At 34.1% G+C, this 22,060-nt stretch overlaps 1 protein-coding gene across 3 annotated transcripts in view; it reads left to right on the top strand.

Annotated features, from left to right (window-relative positions):
* Positions 1-18,363, top strand: part of FBXO8 (F-box protein 8) — a 48,481-nt gene extending 30,118 nt beyond the window's left edge. For all 3 annotated transcript variants that reach the window (XM_058550373.1, XM_058550374.1, XM_058550375.1), the window contains 3 exons: positions 14,846-14,964; positions 16,171-16,367; positions 17,726-18,363. In XM_058550373.1, coding sequence (XP_058406356.1) covers positions 14,846-14,964; positions 16,171-16,367; positions 17,726-17,913 — 504 coding nt within the window. In that variant the 3' untranslated portion in view covers positions 17,914-18,363. The remainder of the gene's footprint in view (positions 1-14,845; positions 14,965-16,170; positions 16,368-17,725) is intronic.
* The last annotated feature ends 3,697 nt before the right edge of the window (positions 18,364-22,060 follow it).

Raw genomic sequence — 22,060 nt, 5'->3', positions numbered from 1 at the left:
GAATAATATCTCACATATTAAATCTTACTGACTTTTTCCTTGAATATACAGCAGCAGAATGTTCCTTACCATTACTTCATAGCATAGCAACAGTGACGAAAAATAACTTTTACTTTTATTCCTAGGAATAGAGAACTCTGATTGGTATCATCAGAATGTATAGATAAGCATTAGCCAAATGTATTGTTTGGAATAATTATTCCACAGGATAATGGACATAGTCAAAGGAGTTCCCAAGTCTAATAAATTTGACCATGACAGGTTATAATTAGTTGGCTTATTTACAGAATAACTTTTCGAAAACTTTAGTACATTAATGCATGTTGTGAGTATGTAAGAGGAGGTTATTGTATGCAGTATTATCCAAATTTATTTGACATAGTGTTTGTTTTGGGGGGATTTTTTTGTAAAGTAACATTCCAGGGAACACATTCTGAGATATGGTAGTATAGATTATCTGTAATTTTACAATGTGTAAATAAATGTGTTCCTAAATGGATAGACACCTAGATTGAATGATTCAAATACCCTTTGTTCACCGACAGCTATCTGATGTTTATTTTACCTGTACTCTTCTTTCGTATTGAAAGTCTATGAATCGATAATTATTTGTTCTCCTTCATTTGGTCTGATAGTATTTTTTTTTAAAAAAAGAAAACTGACAGTTGAGTCTTAAAATACTGAGAGATTTATCCATGTTCCATGTTTTGATTGTCATCTAATATGTTAAGGAAAGTGTTAGTTTGGAAAATAAGGGTAGAACAACAAACCTGATAGCAATATTGAATTCAAATAACTGCCTGTAAACATTGATATAAGTATCCATGTCAAATAATTTGGAACAGATCATTCATCATTATATCCTTGTCATCTCATTCTCTACACTATGTTGAATCTTATCATCTCCTGCAACACAAAGGTATTCCCAGTGAAGGCTGACAGGCCACTGAGGTGCTTTTTAGTTTGGCAAATGTACTGCCTTTCAAGGTTTTATTCTTAGTTCTATAGGCCTAGAAATTTCACTTTATCTTTCTACTGAAAATGAATCAGTCTCTCAGGAATAAACTTATAGGTAGTAGAACTTGAGCCAAGTTGACAGTAAGATGGGTATACTTTGAACAATGCCTGATAGCAGAAAGAAAGATAAACTGAAATTCCTAAATTCTTAGCTTATGTTTTAAACTAAAATATATCTAGGAATAATTGGGTCCTCAGTGCCCTTCACTATGCTGCTCCACTCAGCCAATTTCACATTTTATGATCTGCTATAGCAGTACCCACTTTCCCTGTATGTATCAGCTAGGGTGTTTTAGACTGGAAGGAACAGAGAACATAACTAATAGTGGCTTCAATCATAAATTTATTTACTTCAAAAGAGGCCCAGAGGTGGGTATCCCAGAGTTATTTCAGTGATACACTGATCTCATCATGGACCCTCAGTATGTTGACTTTTGCCCTCTCTCTCTCTTTTTGTGTGTGTGTGTGTGAAGAAGATTGGCTCTGAGCTAACACCTGTTGCCAATCTTCCTCTTTTTGCTTGAGGAAGATTGTCCCTGAGCTAACATTTGTGCCAGTCTTCCTCTATTTTGTATGTGGGATGCTGCCACAGCATGGCTTGATGAGTGGTGTAGGTCTGCGCCTGGGATCCAAACCCATGAACCCTGGGCCACCCATGCAGAGCGCACAAATTTAACCACTACACCACTGGGCCAGCCCCGACTTTTACCCTCTTTTGATAACAAGATAGCTATCATCTCAACACATTACATTCTCACATGAAAGTATTCTCAGCACAAAGAAAGGGGACAAAGAAACTGTCTCCTCAAATTTCTTGTGCTTATTAGGGAGAAAAAATCTTTTTCAGGAGGCTTCAGTGTATTTCTGCCCATTTCTTATGAACAGAACTGAATTATATGACCGATAGAGAACAGAATAGAAAGGATTACATGATTGGCTTAGACTTATCATGATTTAGCAACTGTAACTAGACCAATAGAGAACAGAATAGAAAGGATTACATGATTGGTTTACACTTATCATGATTTAGCCACTGTGGCTGAGATGGTAGAAGCAATGAAAAGAATGAAATGGCCTTCCGGCAGGTATTCAAGTGTCTGCAACACTATTTTTACCAGTGAGCTGCTCGCAAAATTTGTGATGCTGCTTCTCTTATTTCTGGGCTCTGCTGGTTTAGAAGCTTTAGTACCCAAAGGAGGAATATTGACACCAGAGGCACAACAATTCAACTTGGTTGCTGAGACTACCTTCTTGCCATTTTATGTCCTCCTGCCACTGAGCAAACAGACCGAAAAAAAGTATGAGGGAGGGTGGGTAATTATGCTGTGGTTGAGGTGATTAAGCCTAATTACCAGAAGGAAATAGTTACTCCCACAGAGTGGGGAAAAACAGAAGGATATAGGGGGAACTCAGGAGATGTTACAGTGTTCCCTCTAATACCACTATATCCTGTGGTAAAAGTAATTGTTTAAAAAAATCACAATACCCCTACATGGGCAGGGTTTAAATCCCATCATTTAGACTCCTCACTAAGATAAATAACCGCAGCCAGCTGAAATGCTGGCTCCATTGCAAGCCTCAAGAGTTGAATTTAGGTTATTCTAAGAAAATCATGTTAATTTTATTCCCCTTGGCTTCCATGGCATCCATGTAATCCAGTTCTGACCTATGAGATTGGAGGAACATGTGCAGAGGAAGATTTGTTTAGGGTTCAAAAAGACACAAAGGAAATTAGTACTGTGTGTGTATTTGTGTGTGTGTGCACATGTGTGCTTCTGGGCATTGGTGTATGAGGATGTAATGACAGGAACACCTGGAGCCATCTTTCAGCCGTGAGGGATATTAGTAACATGCTGAGAATAGCACATTAGAAAGAAATAGTTAGGTCCATGATGCTGTCTGTGAGTCGTTTAACAACCCTGGAGCCAAATTACTTTGGAACTTCTTGTTATACAAGGTATTAAGTCCCTTTACTTTTTTTGAATCGAGGGTTCTTATTGTTTGCAATCAAAAGCATCCTAATGCATCATCAACATTATTATTATTACCCAAACTCATTAAGAATTTGATATGTAATCCTGAACACAAATTATTTTTTATAAAAATAAACATTGCTAACTTTCATTAGCAAATTAATTAAATTTATCCCCAAATTTGCTGATGAGAATTTAATCAGAGCAAAAGGAGCTAGTTAACAATGAGGGAAGTCCTTCACTGAATATACCTTAAAAAGCTTTCTCCTCTATAAGAATTACTTACCTAAAAGAGCTAAAATGCTCAAGTTCATTGGCAAAGCCCTTTTCCCTTCATCAGCTTTAGAGTCAAAGTGAAAAATTATGCCTCTCAGGCACTAAATATCATCCTCTGTCTAGATAAGTTAATATCTTCAATCTGGTTGCAACTAGTCAAGTCATACTAAATTGGAAGCCATTCACTTTTTTGAGGGCAACATGGCATGTGTATGGATCTGTATGGATGTTATCTGTCTGTCTCTTTTTAATCTGATCCATCATGTGTTGATTTTATGTTTAAGAAGGCAACTTTATCCTATGTCTATTAAGTCAGTTTATTTTACACCCTACCTTCACCATAATATATTTTGGCCACCCTCCCTTTCCCTTGTCTCCAGGAGTCTTTCCAGTATGTGGTGTAGAGTCAGTCCACAGAAGGATGTTGGTGGACTCAGTGTAAACCTTTTAGAAGCTTCTGAGAGAAACAAATTTCCCAGGCCCTCTTCTAGTCTTAATCTAATTGAAAAAGAGATTCAGGGCTAGAGTATCCCATAGTTTATTCCTCAGTCAAACCACTTGATGCATTTGCTTTTGTTTTCTTCAATATGCTATGGGAGATGCTCTTATCTCATTTAGTGTGAATTGTCTGGAGTAAAAGTAAACAGAAACTAGTGGACAATGTATCGATCTAGGACTTTCAACTAGATAAAAGAATAAAGTTACAGTATTTTAGCACCACAACATCCATACTACCAACACCAAATTTAAAAATGTGAAATGCTAAAATGAGCAAGATTTTTTCTTTCTTTGAATTTTACTTTTGTTACCAATTTAGATAAATGTACCTGGAGAGTTTGTAATATTGTGTTAATATTTTAAGCACATTTCAAAGAAAAATCTGTTTCCCTTTTATTTCCTTATCATAGCCTGACCACCTTGATACCTCCAAAATGTTCTTCCTTATCTGGTGGGACCACGGTTTCAGTGAAACTTGACATTACTTTCTAGATTTAAGTTCTCAGCTTTAATGTCCAAGGTAGTTGTCTCTCCTACATGTCTTTCCTAAATTTAGCAATTGCTGCTACCAAAGTCACAGTAAATGTCACTCTAAAGTATGAGTGCTTTATCAGAAATCTAAAAGACAATATTTCTTCAATTCTTGCCTGTCATTAATTGTACAGGAGAGGTTTTAGTGTCTTTAATACACTAAATTTATTAGTCCATCAATTTAATAGCAGCCCTGAAATATGGGAGTATGCAGGAAACACTACATTAAATGCAATTTTTTAACCAACTAACTGTAGTATACATTTATCCCTAATATTATATAACATTTTCCTTTTTCATATCATCAAGTTTTTGAGGATGTCTTCTTTATAATCAAAGTCTTAAGATCTTTGCGAACTACTTTGGGCCCCAGCAGTTAAATATAGCATCAGAGTAACATGTTGCTTTTTGTTTTTTGAACTGATGACTCTGACCTTGAAGAGTTTATAATTTGAGACATTTCAAAGTACACTGGAGTTTTGGTCCAACTCATAGGTTTTTGTTGTTGTTATCTCTTTTTTACCCCTTATTTAATTATATAATCCTTAAAAGTTCACAGCTTTGCTTGAAAGTCAGCTGGAAACTATCTCTAGATAGCTTCAAACATTCATTCAACAAATATTTATTATTTATCTCTCCACTTACTAGCTGTGTGACTGTGACCTTGGCAAATTATTTAACCTCTCTGTGCTTCAGTTTCCCCATCTGTAAAATGGGGACAATGTTAGTACTTATATCATGGTGGTGGTGTGAGTATTAAATGAAATAATGTTCATTAAGTGCTTAGTGCCTGTAATTGTTCAACAAAATGTAGCTTTATATTTACACTAGAAGTACAGCTACAACAGCTTATACTACCAAGAGCCAGGCACTGCTCTAGGCTTTGGGGTTCTTCCTCTCCTGGAACTTTTGGATTCTAGTAGATAAATATTTGACACCTGAGTAATAGTCCTTCATGAAGTATGTATGTGTCACACGAACATCTTCTGGCTTTAGATGCCGAGACCCTTTCCCTTTGATTTCATTTCCTGGCATGTAATGAGCAATCTTTTGCATATACAGTAACTTTTTGTTTCAGTGGTGCTGCGTAGTTCAGTCTTTTTGAGGACATTTTAAGCAATAATTATGTTCCAAAATTATGTTCAAATTAAAACATGTGTCTTGGCAGAAATGGTGGTAGAATGAACAGATACTTTAATTACATGAATAATTATACACATGCGCTGGCGGTGAAACTACCATTTAAATCCCAACTTGCATCTCTGCTTGTCTACTGTTAAGATTTGGGGTTTTTTTTAATGTTGTTTATTTCAAAATTGTTTCAGAGCTGTTAAAATATATTTATAGATGTAGATATTAAAATCTAGGTAATATGATAATATAATTTTTATTTATCAAAGTTAGTCATTTAAAGAGTTATAAATATACACATTGCAAATGGAATATTTGTGTGTAATTTTTATAAAGCAGAAATTCTAAATTAGCTAACATTGGTGTTCACATGTGTCACTTTCTCATTAGTTTGAATTGTTATTAATCATACCTTAACCTAATAGAGGTTTCTCTCCATATTTTGATTGTAATGCTTTCTTTTTCTAATTTACAGACAGATTAGAGATAGAATGTACTTTTCAAAGAAGCTTACCTCCACTGCCAGCAACTTTGTCAATAATAATTACAATAATGATTGTTATATTTAATTATCAGTAGTGGGCCTGCCCTGTGTTGTAGAGGTTAAGTGCGCACGCTCAGCTGCTGGCAGCCTGGGTTGGGATCCGGGGGGCACGCATCGCTTGTCAGGCCATGCTTTGGTGGCATCCCACATAAAGTGGAGGAAGATGGGCATGGATGTTAGCCCAGGGCCAGTCTTCCTCAGCAAAAAAAGAGGAGGATTGGCATGGATGTTAGCTCAGGGCTGATCTTCCTCGCAAAAAAAAAATAAATAAATATTAGTAGTAATTTATCATTTAGGAAGTACCTTCATATTCATCATCTTGTTGATCTATTTTGGGGACTATTAGAACTCACAGATGTGGTTCTTTTTCTGTTTGAGGCTATTAGACTAATTAATAGGGACTTTTATTGTTATTTAAAACCTTAGGTAATGAAGTTCATGTTATTCTGTCTAGTGTCATTGCTTCCTCTCCTATGGAAAAGAAGCAGAAAGATCTGTCCTACTCCTCTCCTCCATTTTCCCTGGACTCTATTAGAGTGGATTTTCCATTTTTCTTTTGATTTTCTTTGAACTGCCCCTCCTTAATGTGAGATTTCCTGTTGACATCTTCTAGCTGCAAATAATTTAGGGTATCTGTGTGACTGTTCTTAGCAATTTCTCAGCATTGTGCACTTTAATGTGCTGAAACATTCTCCATAAATTGTTCTTGGAAGCTGAAGTCCTTGCCGATGCAAACAAGGTCCATGAATAAACTGATTTCATTTCATAGTCCATACTCAAAACTGAACAGTATGACTCTTCATTATCCTTCAGATAAAGTGTGATCTTCTGACCAATTTCTGTAACTATCAGAGGGAACTAGCTACAGGATTTTGGCACTCTCTCTTCTCTTTACAGCTGTCACTTCTCCCCCAGAAGTATGGCCAGTGTGTGCTCCCTGTTCTTCCCAGGGAAGAGACAAGACAGAAATCTGCAGTTCAGATTTCAAACTGACATCAAAATTATCTTCACATTTCTTTCCCAATTTTCATTACCCCCTTTCCTGTTACTAATAAGTCACACAGAGCCTTCCAGTGAATAACCTAGTTATGCGTACCTCAGTAAGATGAAAACGTTACTTATGGCTCTTATAAAATAATCTTTCCACATAGGACAACTTTAAAAACCTGGCCCTAGTTTTTGCTTTAGTCTTTGAATGTAGTGACTAGATTGGGAATAACAATTATAGGATGTATGAGCAGCTTAAATTACCGTGAATAAAAGCAATCTGTGACATTTCTGAAGTATGTGCTGAAAGTCAGTGTTACACAAAGGAGAGTGGCATGGAAATTTACAGAAAGGAGAAAACATTGCAAAACTTAATGGGTACAATGAAATGAAATGACAGGATAAAAACATGGATACCTAGTCTTAAACTTGCTCATTAAGTAATCTGCATTTATTTTACTGCAGTTAAAAAAGCAAGGTGTTGATATTTTGTTTGCAGAATACATATCCCTGGATGAATTTCAGCTATTCAAGTTCTATGTGGGTTTTTTTTCCTTAACCATAGAACACAGGTTCTCTGATTAAATAGGGAGCATGAGAACTGCTGGACTGAACAAGAATTAATAGATTTTACATTTTTCTTAGCATTTCCGAAAGCACTATAAAAAAGAAATAGTGTCAGAACACTCATCTTAACCATTGTTGCTGCTATTTTCAAAGAAGACAACGGGAGTACTACCATTTGACCTGTAGAGGGCTGCCCTCTGATATGCTGATTTTTTTTTTACTATCCAGAAAGTAAGGTTTTCATAACATACATTGTATCTCCTAATTTTTACAGTACCTTTACTGTGAAAAGGTGACATTTCAATTGTTCATTTCACTGTGTTTAAAATGTATCCTCAAATATTAATATATCAGTTCTATTGAAAGAAAAATTAGAAATCCTGATTGAGCTATTTTGTTTTATGAATATTTATTGTTAAAATTTAAGGATTGTTATTTTAAAAGTCTTCAAATGTCGTTTTATTTTTTTATTATTTTTTTTAATAATTTTTATTGATTTATTTTTTTCCCCCAAAGCCCCAGTAGATAGTTGTATGTCATAGCTGCACATCCTTCTAGTTGCTGTATGTGGGACACGGCCTCAGCATGGCCGGACAAGCGGTGCGTCCGTGCACGCAGGGGATCTGAACCCGGACCGCCAGCAGCGGAGCACGCGCACTTAACTGCTAAGCCACGGACCGGCCCCCAAATGTCGTTTTAAAAAGAAAATTAAATGCAGTGTCCAGTTTTCTTTCTATTCTAAGGACAGGTTTATTACTTGAAAAGTAGTAGCCTCAGTGCTGGATTTTACATTGTATACACAGTACTGGATTTATGTTGTTTACATTGAACAAAACTGGCTAAACTAAATTTTTTTTGTGAATTTCTTTACTATCCTGTTATTTAGGAAAAACAAATTAAGAATACTCCCTTGTATGTCACAATTTTGTTTTATTAGTGATTTCTTTTATTGATACCAATTGTTACACAATGTTTCTGCCAAACGTCTGTGCCAATAGCCAGTATTTTCAGTACCGGTAGTCAGTACTCTTTTTTTTTTTTAAAGTAAGACTTTATTTATTTATTTATTTATTTGAGCAGGTTTAGGTTCACAGAAAAAGTTAGTGCTTTTCCATTTGGCTTTGCATACATAGTTTTCTAGAATTTACTCTGTTCCCAAATATATATTTTCTGGTTCTAAACATATATATGGTAGGTTTTGCCCTTGAAGCACACTGTGGATAATAATGGTGTGAGTCAAAAAATAAATCTTTATTAAAAGGGGAGAGAAAGCATGGATATTTATGTAATAGAAGAAAAGAAACAAAGTAGCTATATCTTAAAACATGACTACTTATGTGAAAAGACCCATTCTTATAAGAAAATGGAGAGACGCATTATATAGGTTACTAAGCTTCGACATATCTCTTTTTTTTTTTTTTTTTTGTGAGGAGATCAGCCCTGTGCTAACATCTGCCAATCCTCCTCTTTTTTTTTTTTTTTTTTTTTGCTGAGGAAGACTGGCCCTGGGCTAACATAAGTGCCCGTCTTCCTGCATTTTATATGGGACGCCGCCACAGCATGGCTTGCCAAGCAGTGCATCTGTGCGCACCCCCAGGATCCGAACCGGCGAACCCCGGGCCGCCGCAGCAGAGCACGCGCACTTAACCGCTTGCACCACGGGGCCGGCCCCTCTTTCTTTATTCTAAATTCTTTAATATTGGTTTAAACTATTTGTTTATGATTTCTTGAATTATTTGTGTTTGCCACCTAAACAAATTCCATAAAAACAGCTCACCACTCTTAGTTGATTGTGTAAGTCTTGGTACTATTATTTGCTTAACAAATTTTTGTGACATACTCTATGGAATTTGCTTTACAAAATTTCTTGTTTTTTTTTTTTTTTTCCTTGGGTCTCTGAAAACATCTGTTCTATTAAAGAAAACCTTCACATGACACGGGATGAATTCACATTAGCTTCTCCTGGGTTCTCATTGCCACTTGGCACTCCTTTTGTTTATTTCTAGTGGATTCCCTGTTATACCTCACACCAGTGTTGATAGAAATCTTCCACTTTCTCGAGGATCCAAATCAGCTTTCTCTTTTCCAGCTTTCTCCAGATGGTTTGTCTGCTCTAAGAAGAAAACTGACATGCACTATGTTTTCTGCTCTTACCAGTTTCTTAATATACCTGTCTCTGAACCAACACTACTGTCCTGTCCTCCAGGCTTAGAAAGTATCATAAACTCCACCTGTATTTTCAATTCTTTTCTCTACCTTGCTGCTCCCGTTATCTCCTCTTTCTCCTGCACATCAGTCTTTTCCTCTCTCCTTTGGTTCTCTTTCTTTTGTCTTCTGACATGCATAGGTCAAAATTATCTTGAAAAAAATTCATTTTATCTGTTTGCCCCCTAATTTTGCCATTTATTTTTTCCTGCTTTGTACTAATACATTTTTCAAGTGAGTGGGCTATACTTGGTTTCCATATCTTGAGCTCATTTCTTGGTTTCTACTTACACCTCCATTACTCCAGAAAGAGACCTCTTGAAAGTCACTACTTTCTTTTCTCCCAATCACCAAATCCAGTGCCCCCTTTTCCCATTTTGTCTCCTTGAGCTATCTGAAAGAAAAAGGAAACTAGCCATGTTCTGTGCTAGGCACTTTTCTATCTTCACAATCGCCATCTAAATAAGATTTTTACTGATTAGGAAACAGGCTCGGAAAGGTTGAGTAAATTATGTTCACATAATCGTTAAGCAGCAGAGCCATGACTTAGTTCCTCTTCTGAAAATTATGCTCTTTCAACTGTACTATGTAATTGCATTGTGTACCCTTTTATTTAAATTTCAAAGGCTCTTAGCCTTTGGGATATTATTCTATCCCTGTCCTCTTCATTATCTGCTCCCTTACTGACTCTTCTTATTCAAGATCCTTAATCCGTGCCTTCAGCCCTTACTTTCTTTATATCATATTACATTGCCAACTGTCTACCCTGCCTTTCTAGTTGTATCTATCATTACTTGAAATTGAACGTTTCTAAGACCAAACTCATCACTGTTTCCTTCAAATCAACACCCTCTATAACTTGTGTGTTTTTTTTTTCTGTCAGTCATTTCCTTCCTCATCTCAACCAGAAACATCAGTTATCTTTATTTTTCACTTTTCATTATCCCTTGGCTTGATAGCCAGTATATTAATCATGCTCCTACCATTTATTTTCATATATGTAGCATATGGGTTTTTTTCCCACATGTTTTAGAATAGATTCTTTCCTTGGTATTTCTATTGCTTTCCCACACTTTCAGTCCTGAACAGTTGTGGTAGCCTATGTCTAATTTCCCTTCCATTATTTCTCTTTATATTGATGTCAAATTTACGTTGCAGGCCATTGCTTCATCATGTTGAAAGCCTTCAGAGGCTTTCAGTTACTCAGTTACATAGAGTAGAGAATAAACTTCTTACCCTAAAATTCAGCACTATTTCTGCTACAGTCTGGCTCCAGACTTGTTCTCAAACCCAAGATAGTTCCCCCTCTTTCCTGATAATAGCCTGAGTTTTTTATCTTACAATGCTTTTGCTCACATAATACAATATTGACTGAAATATTCTTGTTTAGTGTTCTCATTCTCAGCTATCTAAATTCCTACCATTCCGTCAAAGTAGATATTCCAGGAAACCTCATCCAAATGTCCTGTCCCACAGTGATTTTTCCTTTCATTAAACTACTGAAACACTTATTATTTTTATAATCATTCATTTAGGCCTTATTTGACTGCCTTGTATCATAGATTTATCATGTGTATATTCTAGTTATTTGCATACCTGTCTCATCTCCCCAGATAAACTTTAGATTTTCTTAGAGTAAAACTCTGTTCTATACTTCTCAGTGTCTGTCACTGAATACCTTGTGTATACATATATGGCTTGTGCTTAACACATTTTTAAATAAAGATGTAGACAATTTTAATATATTTGTTTTTATTCAGTGTTTTAGAAATACTTTTAAAGCAGATACATACCTATCTGTATGTATATATACAAGACCTACATATGTCTGTTTTACAAACTATTCTTTGGGTGTTCATCTTTATATTTAATCTAAAATTAAATGGATGCTTCTTTCAAAAATCACATTACTAAGAAATTTAAGATTTGTAACATGAACATTATTTACCAGTTTATCATTTTACAAAGAATTATGAAGCCTAATATCTATATCCAATCCATTTTCATAATATGAATTACCTCACTATAACTTTCCTTTAAATCTATTTTTTAAATAAAATCCATTTGACCAATAGTTTCCTTTCAGCTGACAAGAGCTTCCCTTTATGCTGTGGAACCAACTCATTATAGAACTGACACCATCATAATTTATCTCAGAGTTGTATGTCAGAAATGTTTTAGAGTTATCCCCACAGGAAAAAAAGGAACTACACTGACTATAACAATGTAGATAATTCTATAAGTTGAACAGAATAGAGTTTGCATAATGAAGTTAAAATTTATATAGATTAACCGGTCAAGTTAAAGTAAGTATGTAGTAATAATTAGAAGCTTAAGCTTACTTTGGAAATGTAAAAAAAATAAAATCAAGCGAATGGCAAACTATTGCCCTTTAAATAACTCAGTTAACTGTAGTTGCAAGCATGCCCTTCCTTATGTGGCACTAACCTGCCTCCCTATCACTGACACTCGCTAACTCTACTCCTGTACTCATCTAGAATAGAGATTCCTAATTCGACACTTTTATAGTGAATCATGTAGATAATAGTGAACTACAGCTTTCCCTTTTCTGGAAACTATGTTAATACAGGCTAATATTAATGTTCATGATTTCCTTAGCTTGTGAGACACCGCACACACACACACACACACACACACACACACACACTGCTGACAGTTCTAGTCCTGATTAATAACTAATATGCTGTGTGGTCTAGGAATCTCTCTGTACCATTCTCCCAAAACTTTATTAAAAATAAAAAATATTTATACCACTTATTAAACAAGTGTACAGTTATTCAACAGATGTCATGCTATGGTTTCTTTTATATTTCATTGCTTACATAACAAGATAGGAATTCAAGTGATTGCCAGCTTGCTTATTGAAGAAGATTATAATCTGGTCCCATGCCTTTTCCTATTTGTCATCCCCTTACCCTTCACTTTGCTAGCCCTTCTAAAGTAATCTTCCTTTGCAGAGAAATCCCAGGCTTGAAACTGATGACCTCCTCTCCCCTAGCAGAATTGGCTTCTTTCAAGCTGTGTTCCTCATTTTTTAGGATTGGGTTTAAAACTGTTTGACTGTGTATGTGCTTACTCCTTGTATTTGATTGATTTTGGAGAACTCAAGTTAAGTTAGATATTAAATTCTCAAAACATGATTCCATAAAAAGGGAAATGAGCAAGAGTATGTTTTTATGATGCTTACATGAGGCAAATACCAAGGAGCATCAAATGATATTAAAATGGCATATATCGTATAATTAAAGAATTATATACTATTTAATAGATCATATTAGTGGTTTTTATATTTTGTGTAATTTTTAAAAGGGAGATTAGAATTAGTTTTACATCTCTTAAATATTGATTTACAAGTAGGTGTGAATAAAGAGCCTATTAAATAATACTTAATTGACATTCCTTTGTCTTTGAATCACTTGGATTAAAATTAAGCACTGGAAATACTTCTGAAATATTGTTATTCTTTTAAGTGGAGGAATTTTGGAAAAAATCAAACCTGACAATTTTTGCTAAGTAGAGCAATTAAATATACAGTCAACTCTCGATTATTCAAACTAATGGAAGAAAGGATGGAACAAGCATTACTATTTCTCTACTTCCTGTCCCCTCAGACAATTGCTGAGAGCCTCATTCCAAATTCTTTGGTTTCCATCTTGATCATGTTACATTTTCTAGTCTTGTATCCAGGATGCAGTCTGAAACATAGCTTACAATTGAGTTGACAAGAAAGTTTCATATTATCGCATTCTGTTCTTCTTTATATACATTTTTAAAATCAGTGCTGTAGCATTGCTTTTGTATTATTAAAATTCACATGAGAATTTGATAACATTGCTATTAGGGTATTATCCTGATGGCTCATAAAATTAGTTTTATATAAAAAGAATCTTATCTTTGAATTATAATTTACAGATAATTATAACTTTCAAAAGCATTACCTCATGGTACCAAATTGCTTTTTAAATTTTTAATATAAAAATTTTATGAGTTTTTATCTTGAAGAGTCTTTTATAAAAATTCTTCCAACTTTTTGAATTCTTAATGTGTGCAATATTTCTGAGTACTATGTAAGTGTTTGTAAAAGGGAAGAAATGCTGAAGGAATTTATGTGTGAAAACAGTATGTTGTGTATATATAATACGTCATTTTCTCTACCAATTAACTGCACACAACATGCTATTATCCAGACATAAGCATTCATGGGAATGCATGTGTCTGGATAACTGCAAGTTGAAATAAACACACCTGCCTTTTATTTCAATAACTACACATTCAAATCCATGTGAGGCATTTATTTGAATGTGACCTCCATGTACATGAGAGAACATTGGTTTCAGCGTTTGATTTTTTGTTGATGTTTTGTTGTTGTTGATTTAAATCTAAAGTAAGTACAAACTTATGGATAATGCTTCTCTGGAAAACTTGGCATGCAGAGAAAAGGAAATTCAAAGATAAATCCTATGAAAAAGATTGAAATTCTTTTGTCTTACTATGTTTTGCCTTAGTATGTATTGGAGTTCAGTTCTTATAGAATGTAGCAATGCTTAAAGCCAAAGTGTGTACAACCCATAAACCTGCCTGGAACTATGCCCACTTTACTTTAAGTTAAATTAATTATTTTTCTTTCCAGAATAAAATTGTTAGTCTTTCATTTGGAGAATCTTTTTTTCTCAAACAGCTATTTCCTTGAATAGTGTATTAGAATATGTATCTGAGCTTTAAGAAATCATGTTTTCTATGAGGCAGCAGAAGTGTTTGTTACATGGCTTATTTTAAAGTCTACATAGTAGTTTCTGCCCCTCATTTAAGCCATATTTCTGTATAGTTAGTTTTAACTGACATGAGCCAGAAAATTGAATTAGGATTTCAATTTTAGGAGTCTTAACTTTGAATTTCCTACTTTCCATTGCATGTAAACTATCAACCACAAATAGTAGTTTCAGTTCAAGTTCTAGCTTGTATTTTGCATGTTAAAGCTATAAAAAGTCTATTAATGCTGGAAAGAATCTATGGCTATTGTTCTTCTATTGCCTAATTGTTAAAATTTATAAATAAAGACTGATTTTATTTATGTAGATTTGTCTTTTGGCCTTAGGGAGTGAACTACTTTATGTCCAAGGGTATCCTAGATGATTCACCAAAGGAAATAGCAAAGTTCATCTTCTGTACAAGAACACTAAATTGGAAAAAACTGAGAATCTATCTTGATGAAAGGTAAAAAAAAATTAAACTTTTCATCAAAAATGAGTTAAGTAATGCTTCAATGAGTTGTTTTATTTTTAAAACTATACTACATAGCAATCATCTAGTTGCAAAATCTCTGTCACAGCTATTTATAACTCTGCCATTGTGTCATGAAAGCAGATGTAGACAGAATGTAAACAAATAAGTGTGGCTGTGTTTTAATAAAACTTTATTTACAAAAGCAGGTAGTGGGCCATATTTGGCCCACTAGGTGTAGTTTGCCTATCCCTGCCATAAGCAACTGGTAGAAGTTAAAGGTTATGATCATGATCATGGTTGAGTTCAGTAAGAATTGAAGCATATTATAACAAAGTATGACTATTTATTAGAATGCTGTTGATAAAAAAATAATTTATGGGGCCATCCCCAATGGCCTAGCTGTTAAAGTTCGGTGTGCTCTGCTTCGGCGGCCCAAGTTTGGTTCCCGGGCGTGTAGCCACACCACTCGTCTGTCAGTGGCCATGCTGTAGCGGTGGCTCACAAAAAAAAAAAAAAGTGGAAGATTGACAGCAGATGTTAGCTCAGGGCGAATCTTCCTCAGCAAAAAAAAATAATAGTTCATATACACAAATATTTATGTAATTGTAAATAACCTAAATATATATCAATAAAATTGTTGCATCCATAAGATGGGGTACTGTGGAACCATTAAAAAGAATGACTTAAATCTGTGGGTGAAGACGTGGAAAGCTGTTCACAGTATACTATGTGAAATAAGCAAAAGCAAATTTTGGAACAATATATAGACATTTTAAAAAGTCTACATAAACAGTTGTTACTTCTGGTGATGTGGTTTGGTATGGAAAGTGAAAACTCTCATTATTTTCGTCATTAAAAAATAAAGAATTCTGTTGGTATTTGGATTTAGCCAAGAAGACACTTGAAAAGAAGCTGCCCTTTTTATACTGCAAAGTTCATTTTTTCTTCATTTTATAATTAGAAATACTAGTTTCACCTTGTTATAACCTATTTACAAAAAATTTTTTAAATTGTTTAATTTCTTAAATAATCATAGTTTGTTTTTAATTTTAAGAATTACATATTCTTTATGGGATTAGCTATCTGATGATCAGTAATAAAGTATTTTCATCGAAAAAATGACAATTTATAATTTTTCTTATCATTTTTTAATAGAGAAACGTTAACTAGAGCTATATCTTTTTCTTTTTCTACTAGGAGAGATGTCTTGGATGACCTTGTAACATTACATAATTTTAGAAATCAATTCTTGCCCAATGCACTGAGAGAATTTTTTCGTCATATCCATGCGCCTGAAGAGCGTGGGGAGTATCTTGAAACTCTTATAACAAAGTTCTCACATAGATTCTGTGCTTGTAACCCTGATTTAATGCGAGAACTTGGCCTTAGTCCTGGTAAGAATATATATAGTGAATTCCTTCCTTCCCCCTTCCCACCTCCAGGTAACGACAGTAGTATATGAGACATTTTTCTCACCATGGGGAAACTTGCTTTCAGTAATTACAAATGCTTCTTTTAGTGCTTGTAGCAATGACTACTTCAATGGAATACATCATTTATGGGAGCTTAGAAGGAACACTTTAGTTTGTCATAGCTATCATTTATATATAGTAAGCATACTGTTTTAGGAAAAAAGTTAGACTTAGCTATATAAATTCTTTAAAATTATTCTTGTTTGAACATTGGATATTTTTACTAATCTAATTAAATCTTGAGAAATTATTTTTAAAGTTTTTAATAATCCACATATTACATAGGTAACATCTAGAATTTTTCTACTAAAATTTATTTCTAATACAATTAGTTTTTATTGTTTGTGTGTATATCTGTGTGTGTACAATATAGCCTGTCTCCTACATATTTTTTCATTTGATATAGCTTTAGTTATCTCTTCATATCAAGAATTTTATTTCTTATCTCTTTAAGCAGAAATTACAAAACATTTACCTATCATATGAAATTTATTGACATACTTTTACAAGATACAATGTTTAACTTACTTTAAGATTGCAGGATTCTGAAATAAACACCATAGTAGTAGCAGTATCATGAAGTTTGTTACTATTTTAATAGTAAACATCAAATATTGTCCTGAGCATATACAAAGAAGAAATTTTCTTTTTTTGCTCAGTCAGGTTTAGCAATCTTTTCCCTAAAGATTTACTTTTGAAATTAATATGTAAATTCCATAAAATTTTAAAATATATATCTTAAAAGAGAATGTTAATTTAATAATCTTGTAAGTTGTTTCCATTTTATTTTCTAGTACCAAGGTAATGCATTTCTTGTCATTAAAGATGCTTTCAAATTAAATTAGATTTTTGTAAAAGCATTCCATGTAAGTAAATGTGACTTTTTTTTTAAGAATGGGAAGATAAATATACTGACAAAAATGTACTTTATGGATAATTGAATGGGAATATCACATTTGAAAACAAAGATAAAAATAAAGCCAATTCTGAAATTTTCAAATTTAAAATGAGTTTTCACTGTGGACTCCTGAACTATTCTAAAGTTCTTTTGAATTGAAGAAAACGCTCACTGAATTGGCCTTCAGTTAGGATGGTCACAGGACTTCCAATGCTGGAGCTGGGCAAGGCGCAGGCAAACTGTGATGAGTTGGTCATCCTGTATTTAGTTATTTTCTAATGTTGATTTCTCAAAATTATGAATATCTTTGCATTATTGAATTCCTTTGGGATCACGTTTTTTAAACCAGCTAATAATTTGAAGTGTTTCTTTTTAATTCCAGATGCTGTCTATGTACTGTGCTACTCTTTGATTCTACTTTCCATTGACCTCACTAGCCCTCATGTGAAGAATAAAATGTCAAAAAGAGAATTTATTCGAAATACCCGTCGTGCTGCTCAAAACATTAGTGAAGATTTTGTAGGGCACCTTTATGACAACATCTACCTTATTGGCCATGTGGCTGCATAAAAGCACAATTGCTAGGACTTTAACTTTTCAGTTCAGACTAAAGCTACCCAAGGACTTATTTAGCAAATATGGGGGTTACATTAGTGCTGGTCATTCTGGCCTCTGTATACAATCAAGCTTGAGTGTACAACCTTGTTTTTCCTTTTACTGTTTTCTTTTTTAGTAATTTCCTTGGGGAACTAAAGAATTTTGCAGAAGTTTTCTCAATTTTGCTTATCATGTTTTGCACAAAGCAGAGCCATTGTCTGACACAGCTGTTTAAGAATGTTAAACTGACATTATACTCTAAAAGATGGTATATTTGTGCATTAGATTTGCCTGAAAAACTTTATTCATTTCCATTCTTTTTTAAAATACCATGTAATGTGTACATATTTAACTAAAGAAATTTATAATCATAATTATTTTATTGTAAAGATTTTAACTAAAGCCTTTCCTTTTTCTCTCAAACTGAGTTCTGAAATTTATTTGCTTCTGAGATTATTACTGTCTTCATAAAAGTTGGATTTGACTTCAATAAAAACCAATACCAGATTCCCTTTCCTTTGAACTTTGAAAAGAGTATTGATTTGTTACTATATTAGTATGCAAAACAGGCACTTATTTTTATAATATAAAGTCATCACTTGACTTTTCATTTTTAAAGTCTATGGGTTAGTCAAGACTCACTAAGTCCTTTAAACCATTTGAGATAGCAAGATATGTTAAAATATAAGATTTCCACATAGAAGAACAAAATGTTATTAGAACTTATATCTGAAGTAATTAGTCCAACTTTACTCTTCTCCTAATCTTGATGATTTTGTTTAGAATCAGTTGAGAAAGGGAAATTGTGAATGATAGGAAACCTTCTTTATTGAATAAGTATTTACCAAGGGCCTTCCATGTGCTAACCCCTGTGCTGGGTACTAGTGATACCTACACATGGGCTTTGCCTTCACGGTGTTACATGATTGGGTAATGAAAGGAAAAACACTGCTTAATTGAGAGCAAATGTGTAAAGTATAGCTTAATTAACAATTATTTAATAATTAAAAGACCTAGCATTGAAATGATAAAGAACAGTATATTTATATGGTAGGTCAGAAGTTCCCTGGAAATACATTAAGTGAAAAGCATCAGCTTTGGAATAATACACTATGTGATGCATAGAACTGCTAGTTTAGGGCCGGCCTGGTGGCGCAAGCTGTTAAGTGTGAGCGCTCCGCTGCGGTGGCCCGGGGTTTGCTGGTTCGGATCCCGGGCGCGCACTGTTGCACTGCTTGGCAAGCTATGCTGTGGCAGCGTCCCATATAAAGTGGAGGAAGATGGATGTTAGCCCAGGGCCAATCTTCCTTGGCAAAAAACAGAGGAGGATTTTCAGATGTTAGCACAGGGCTGATGTCCTCACGAAAAAAAAAAAAAAGAACTGCTAGTTTAGGGGGAGGAAATTGGGGGAATAGAAACTCCTTACCAGAGATGTGGAATCCTGGCTTCCTTCCAGATCTGGCCCTAAGTCAATAGTGGTTGGTAATATTACAACTGGAATGATGTACTTACAGAATTTTCAAGGACAAAACATAAAGTAACAAACAGTTTTTGAAAGTCAAAAGGACTTTTAGACTGGTAGTAAATAATTTCTAAGATTCTGAAGCAGGTATCTAAATAATTTTCACATGTGCATAATTTTGAATTCCATGACAAAATAATTTTAATTTTTAACTTCAAAACTAATTTATTAAGTTTCAGAAGACAACGAATAGTGATAACATATTATCATTCTTATTTTCCAATGAATGGAATCTTGCCCTCTATCTCCTCTTTTCTTTGTTTTTTTCCATTCCTGCCTCTCCCTTACCATTCTGTTCTCTCTGCCTGTCTGTTTTAGCTTGACTATCTCTTTTTTTTTTTGTATCTTTCATTTCCTAATTTTTTTTCCTTTTTTTCTGTTTTGTTTTTCCACTTTGACCTGATTATAAATGTCGATTGGCAGTATTGTTTTTTTAAACGTTTTCTTATGAAAAATTTCAAACATATAAAAAAGTTAAAATCTTACAGAAAAAGCCTATATGCCTACTACCTAGCTTCTACAATTAAAATTTTACTGCATTCATTTTACTGCATATTTATCCATGTATCAACCCATCTTATTGTTTTTATACAGGTCAGTATAAGTTTCAGACATCAGTACACTTCATTCCTCAAGACTTCAACTTGCATGTCATTAGCCAGAGATCCATTCTTTTTTTTAGGTTTTTTCTTTTTAGGTAAAGTTTACATTCAATGAAATGCATAAATCTTAAGTGTACTAATCAATGAATCTTCACAAATTAATACACGTGTGCAAACCAAACTCTTATCAGGATATGCAACTTTACACAGCCTATTTACAGTTAATATTGTGGCACTACACATAAATTATAGAAACCTTGTAACCATATAGAGGTGTTTACCCCATTCCCCTGTCTGTTATCTTATAGTTGTCATATAGTATTACATATAGCATATATTATAAAATCCACAATATAATAATTTGCTTTGGACAGTCATATACATTTTAAATAAATTAAGAAAAAAATACTTATATTTTTCCACATTATCATTTCTAATGCTCTTATTCTTTCCTGAATATCCAAGTTTCCTTATAGTATCATTAATCTCAGCCTAAAAAATTTGAACATCCATTACAGTTCAGGTATGCTGGCAATTAAGTAAGTAACATAGTTTTCTTTTATATGAAAAGTCTTTATTTTGTTTTCCTTATTGAAGAATATTTTTGCTGAATGTATAATTCTGTGTTGACAGGTTTTTTCTTTGGCACATTAAAGATCTTCCGCTGTCTCCTGGCCTCCATTGTTGCCAATGAGAAGTCAGTGATATCTCCAATTGTTTTCCCCCTGTGTGTAAAAATTTCATTTTCCTCTCATTGCTCTATTTTGCCAAATATTTTTTCAGCCTCATTATCTCTTTTCTCTTTTTCTTTACATGTGTGCTAGAACTGTTGATATCATCTCACAGATCTGTTGATTTTTTTTTTCAAATTTTTCTCTTTTTTCTTCAATTGGGTTATTTCTCTTGATCTATATTCCAGTTCGCTGACTCTTCTTTTAAGCCCATTCAATGAACTTGTTTCTTTCAATTACTGTATTTTTTTGTTCTAGAAATTCTATTTAGTTTTTATAATTTGTATTTCCGTGCTGAGATTTCCTATCTTCATTCATTACAAGCACATCTTCCCTTACAAACTTGAACATGGTTATGATAATTGCTTTAAAATTCTTATCTGCTCATTTCAATATGTAGATCATTTTGGTGACAGTCTTCTTTGATTGTTTTTTCTTTTGAGAAGAGATTATATTTTCCTGTTTCTTTATATGTTAGTAATTTAGATTTTGTCCTGGACATGGTGAATAAAATATTGTAGAAACCCTGGATTCTGATATGTTTCTCCAAAGACTTTCTTTTTTTTTAAGCTGGCAGTTAATTTGACAGAACTCTTGGTTGCAAGCTCTTGCTCCCCTGCAGTTGGTGGCAGCTCAAATTTCAGTTCAGTTCTTTAACCTGGGTGATCTACATGAAATCTTTCCTGTGCATGCGTGCTTCAGAGACCAGCCAGAGTTTGGGGCAGAGTTTATACACAGAAATCAGGGCTTGCTCTCTGGTTCTTTCCTTTCCATTATTTCCCTCTTTATTTTCCAGCAGCTACTATTGCCCCAAACTCTGCCCCATCGTTCTTCAAGTCAGCAAAACTAAAGGCTGCCATGACACAGACTGGGGACTGCCCTCAGGCGAAGAGCTATAAAAATGGGAAACACCCAATGCTATTCTCCTCTTCCAAGTGTGCTCTCCTCCATAGTATCAGCCTATATTGGGTTGCTTTCCATTACTTTCAGGTAGTTGATTTTTATATTTTGTCCTGAGTTTGTGGCTTTATCTGTTGGAGGGTTGGTCTGAAAGAGCTACTTGGCCATCATTTGAAGTGGAACGCTCTCCGATTGGGCAGTTTTCTTTTCACTACTTCCTATGCTTACTGAATAGGCATTTATTCCTGGTTACTTTTAAAACCAGGTGAGTAGAAATTTTAAAATGTTCTGTCTCTGAAAAACCTTAGTAACAAATGTTTACTAAACATCTACTAAATTAGCAATTCAGTATTTTTCAGTGGAGG

This window comes from Diceros bicornis, chromosome 11, assembly GCF_020826845.1.
Source record: "Diceros bicornis minor isolate mBicDic1 chromosome 11, mDicBic1.mat.cur, whole genome shotgun sequence".
NCBI classification, from domain to species: domain Eukaryota; kingdom Metazoa; phylum Chordata; class Mammalia; order Perissodactyla; family Rhinocerotidae; genus Diceros; species Diceros bicornis.
This window is presented reverse-complemented; position numbering and strand designations above follow the sequence as displayed.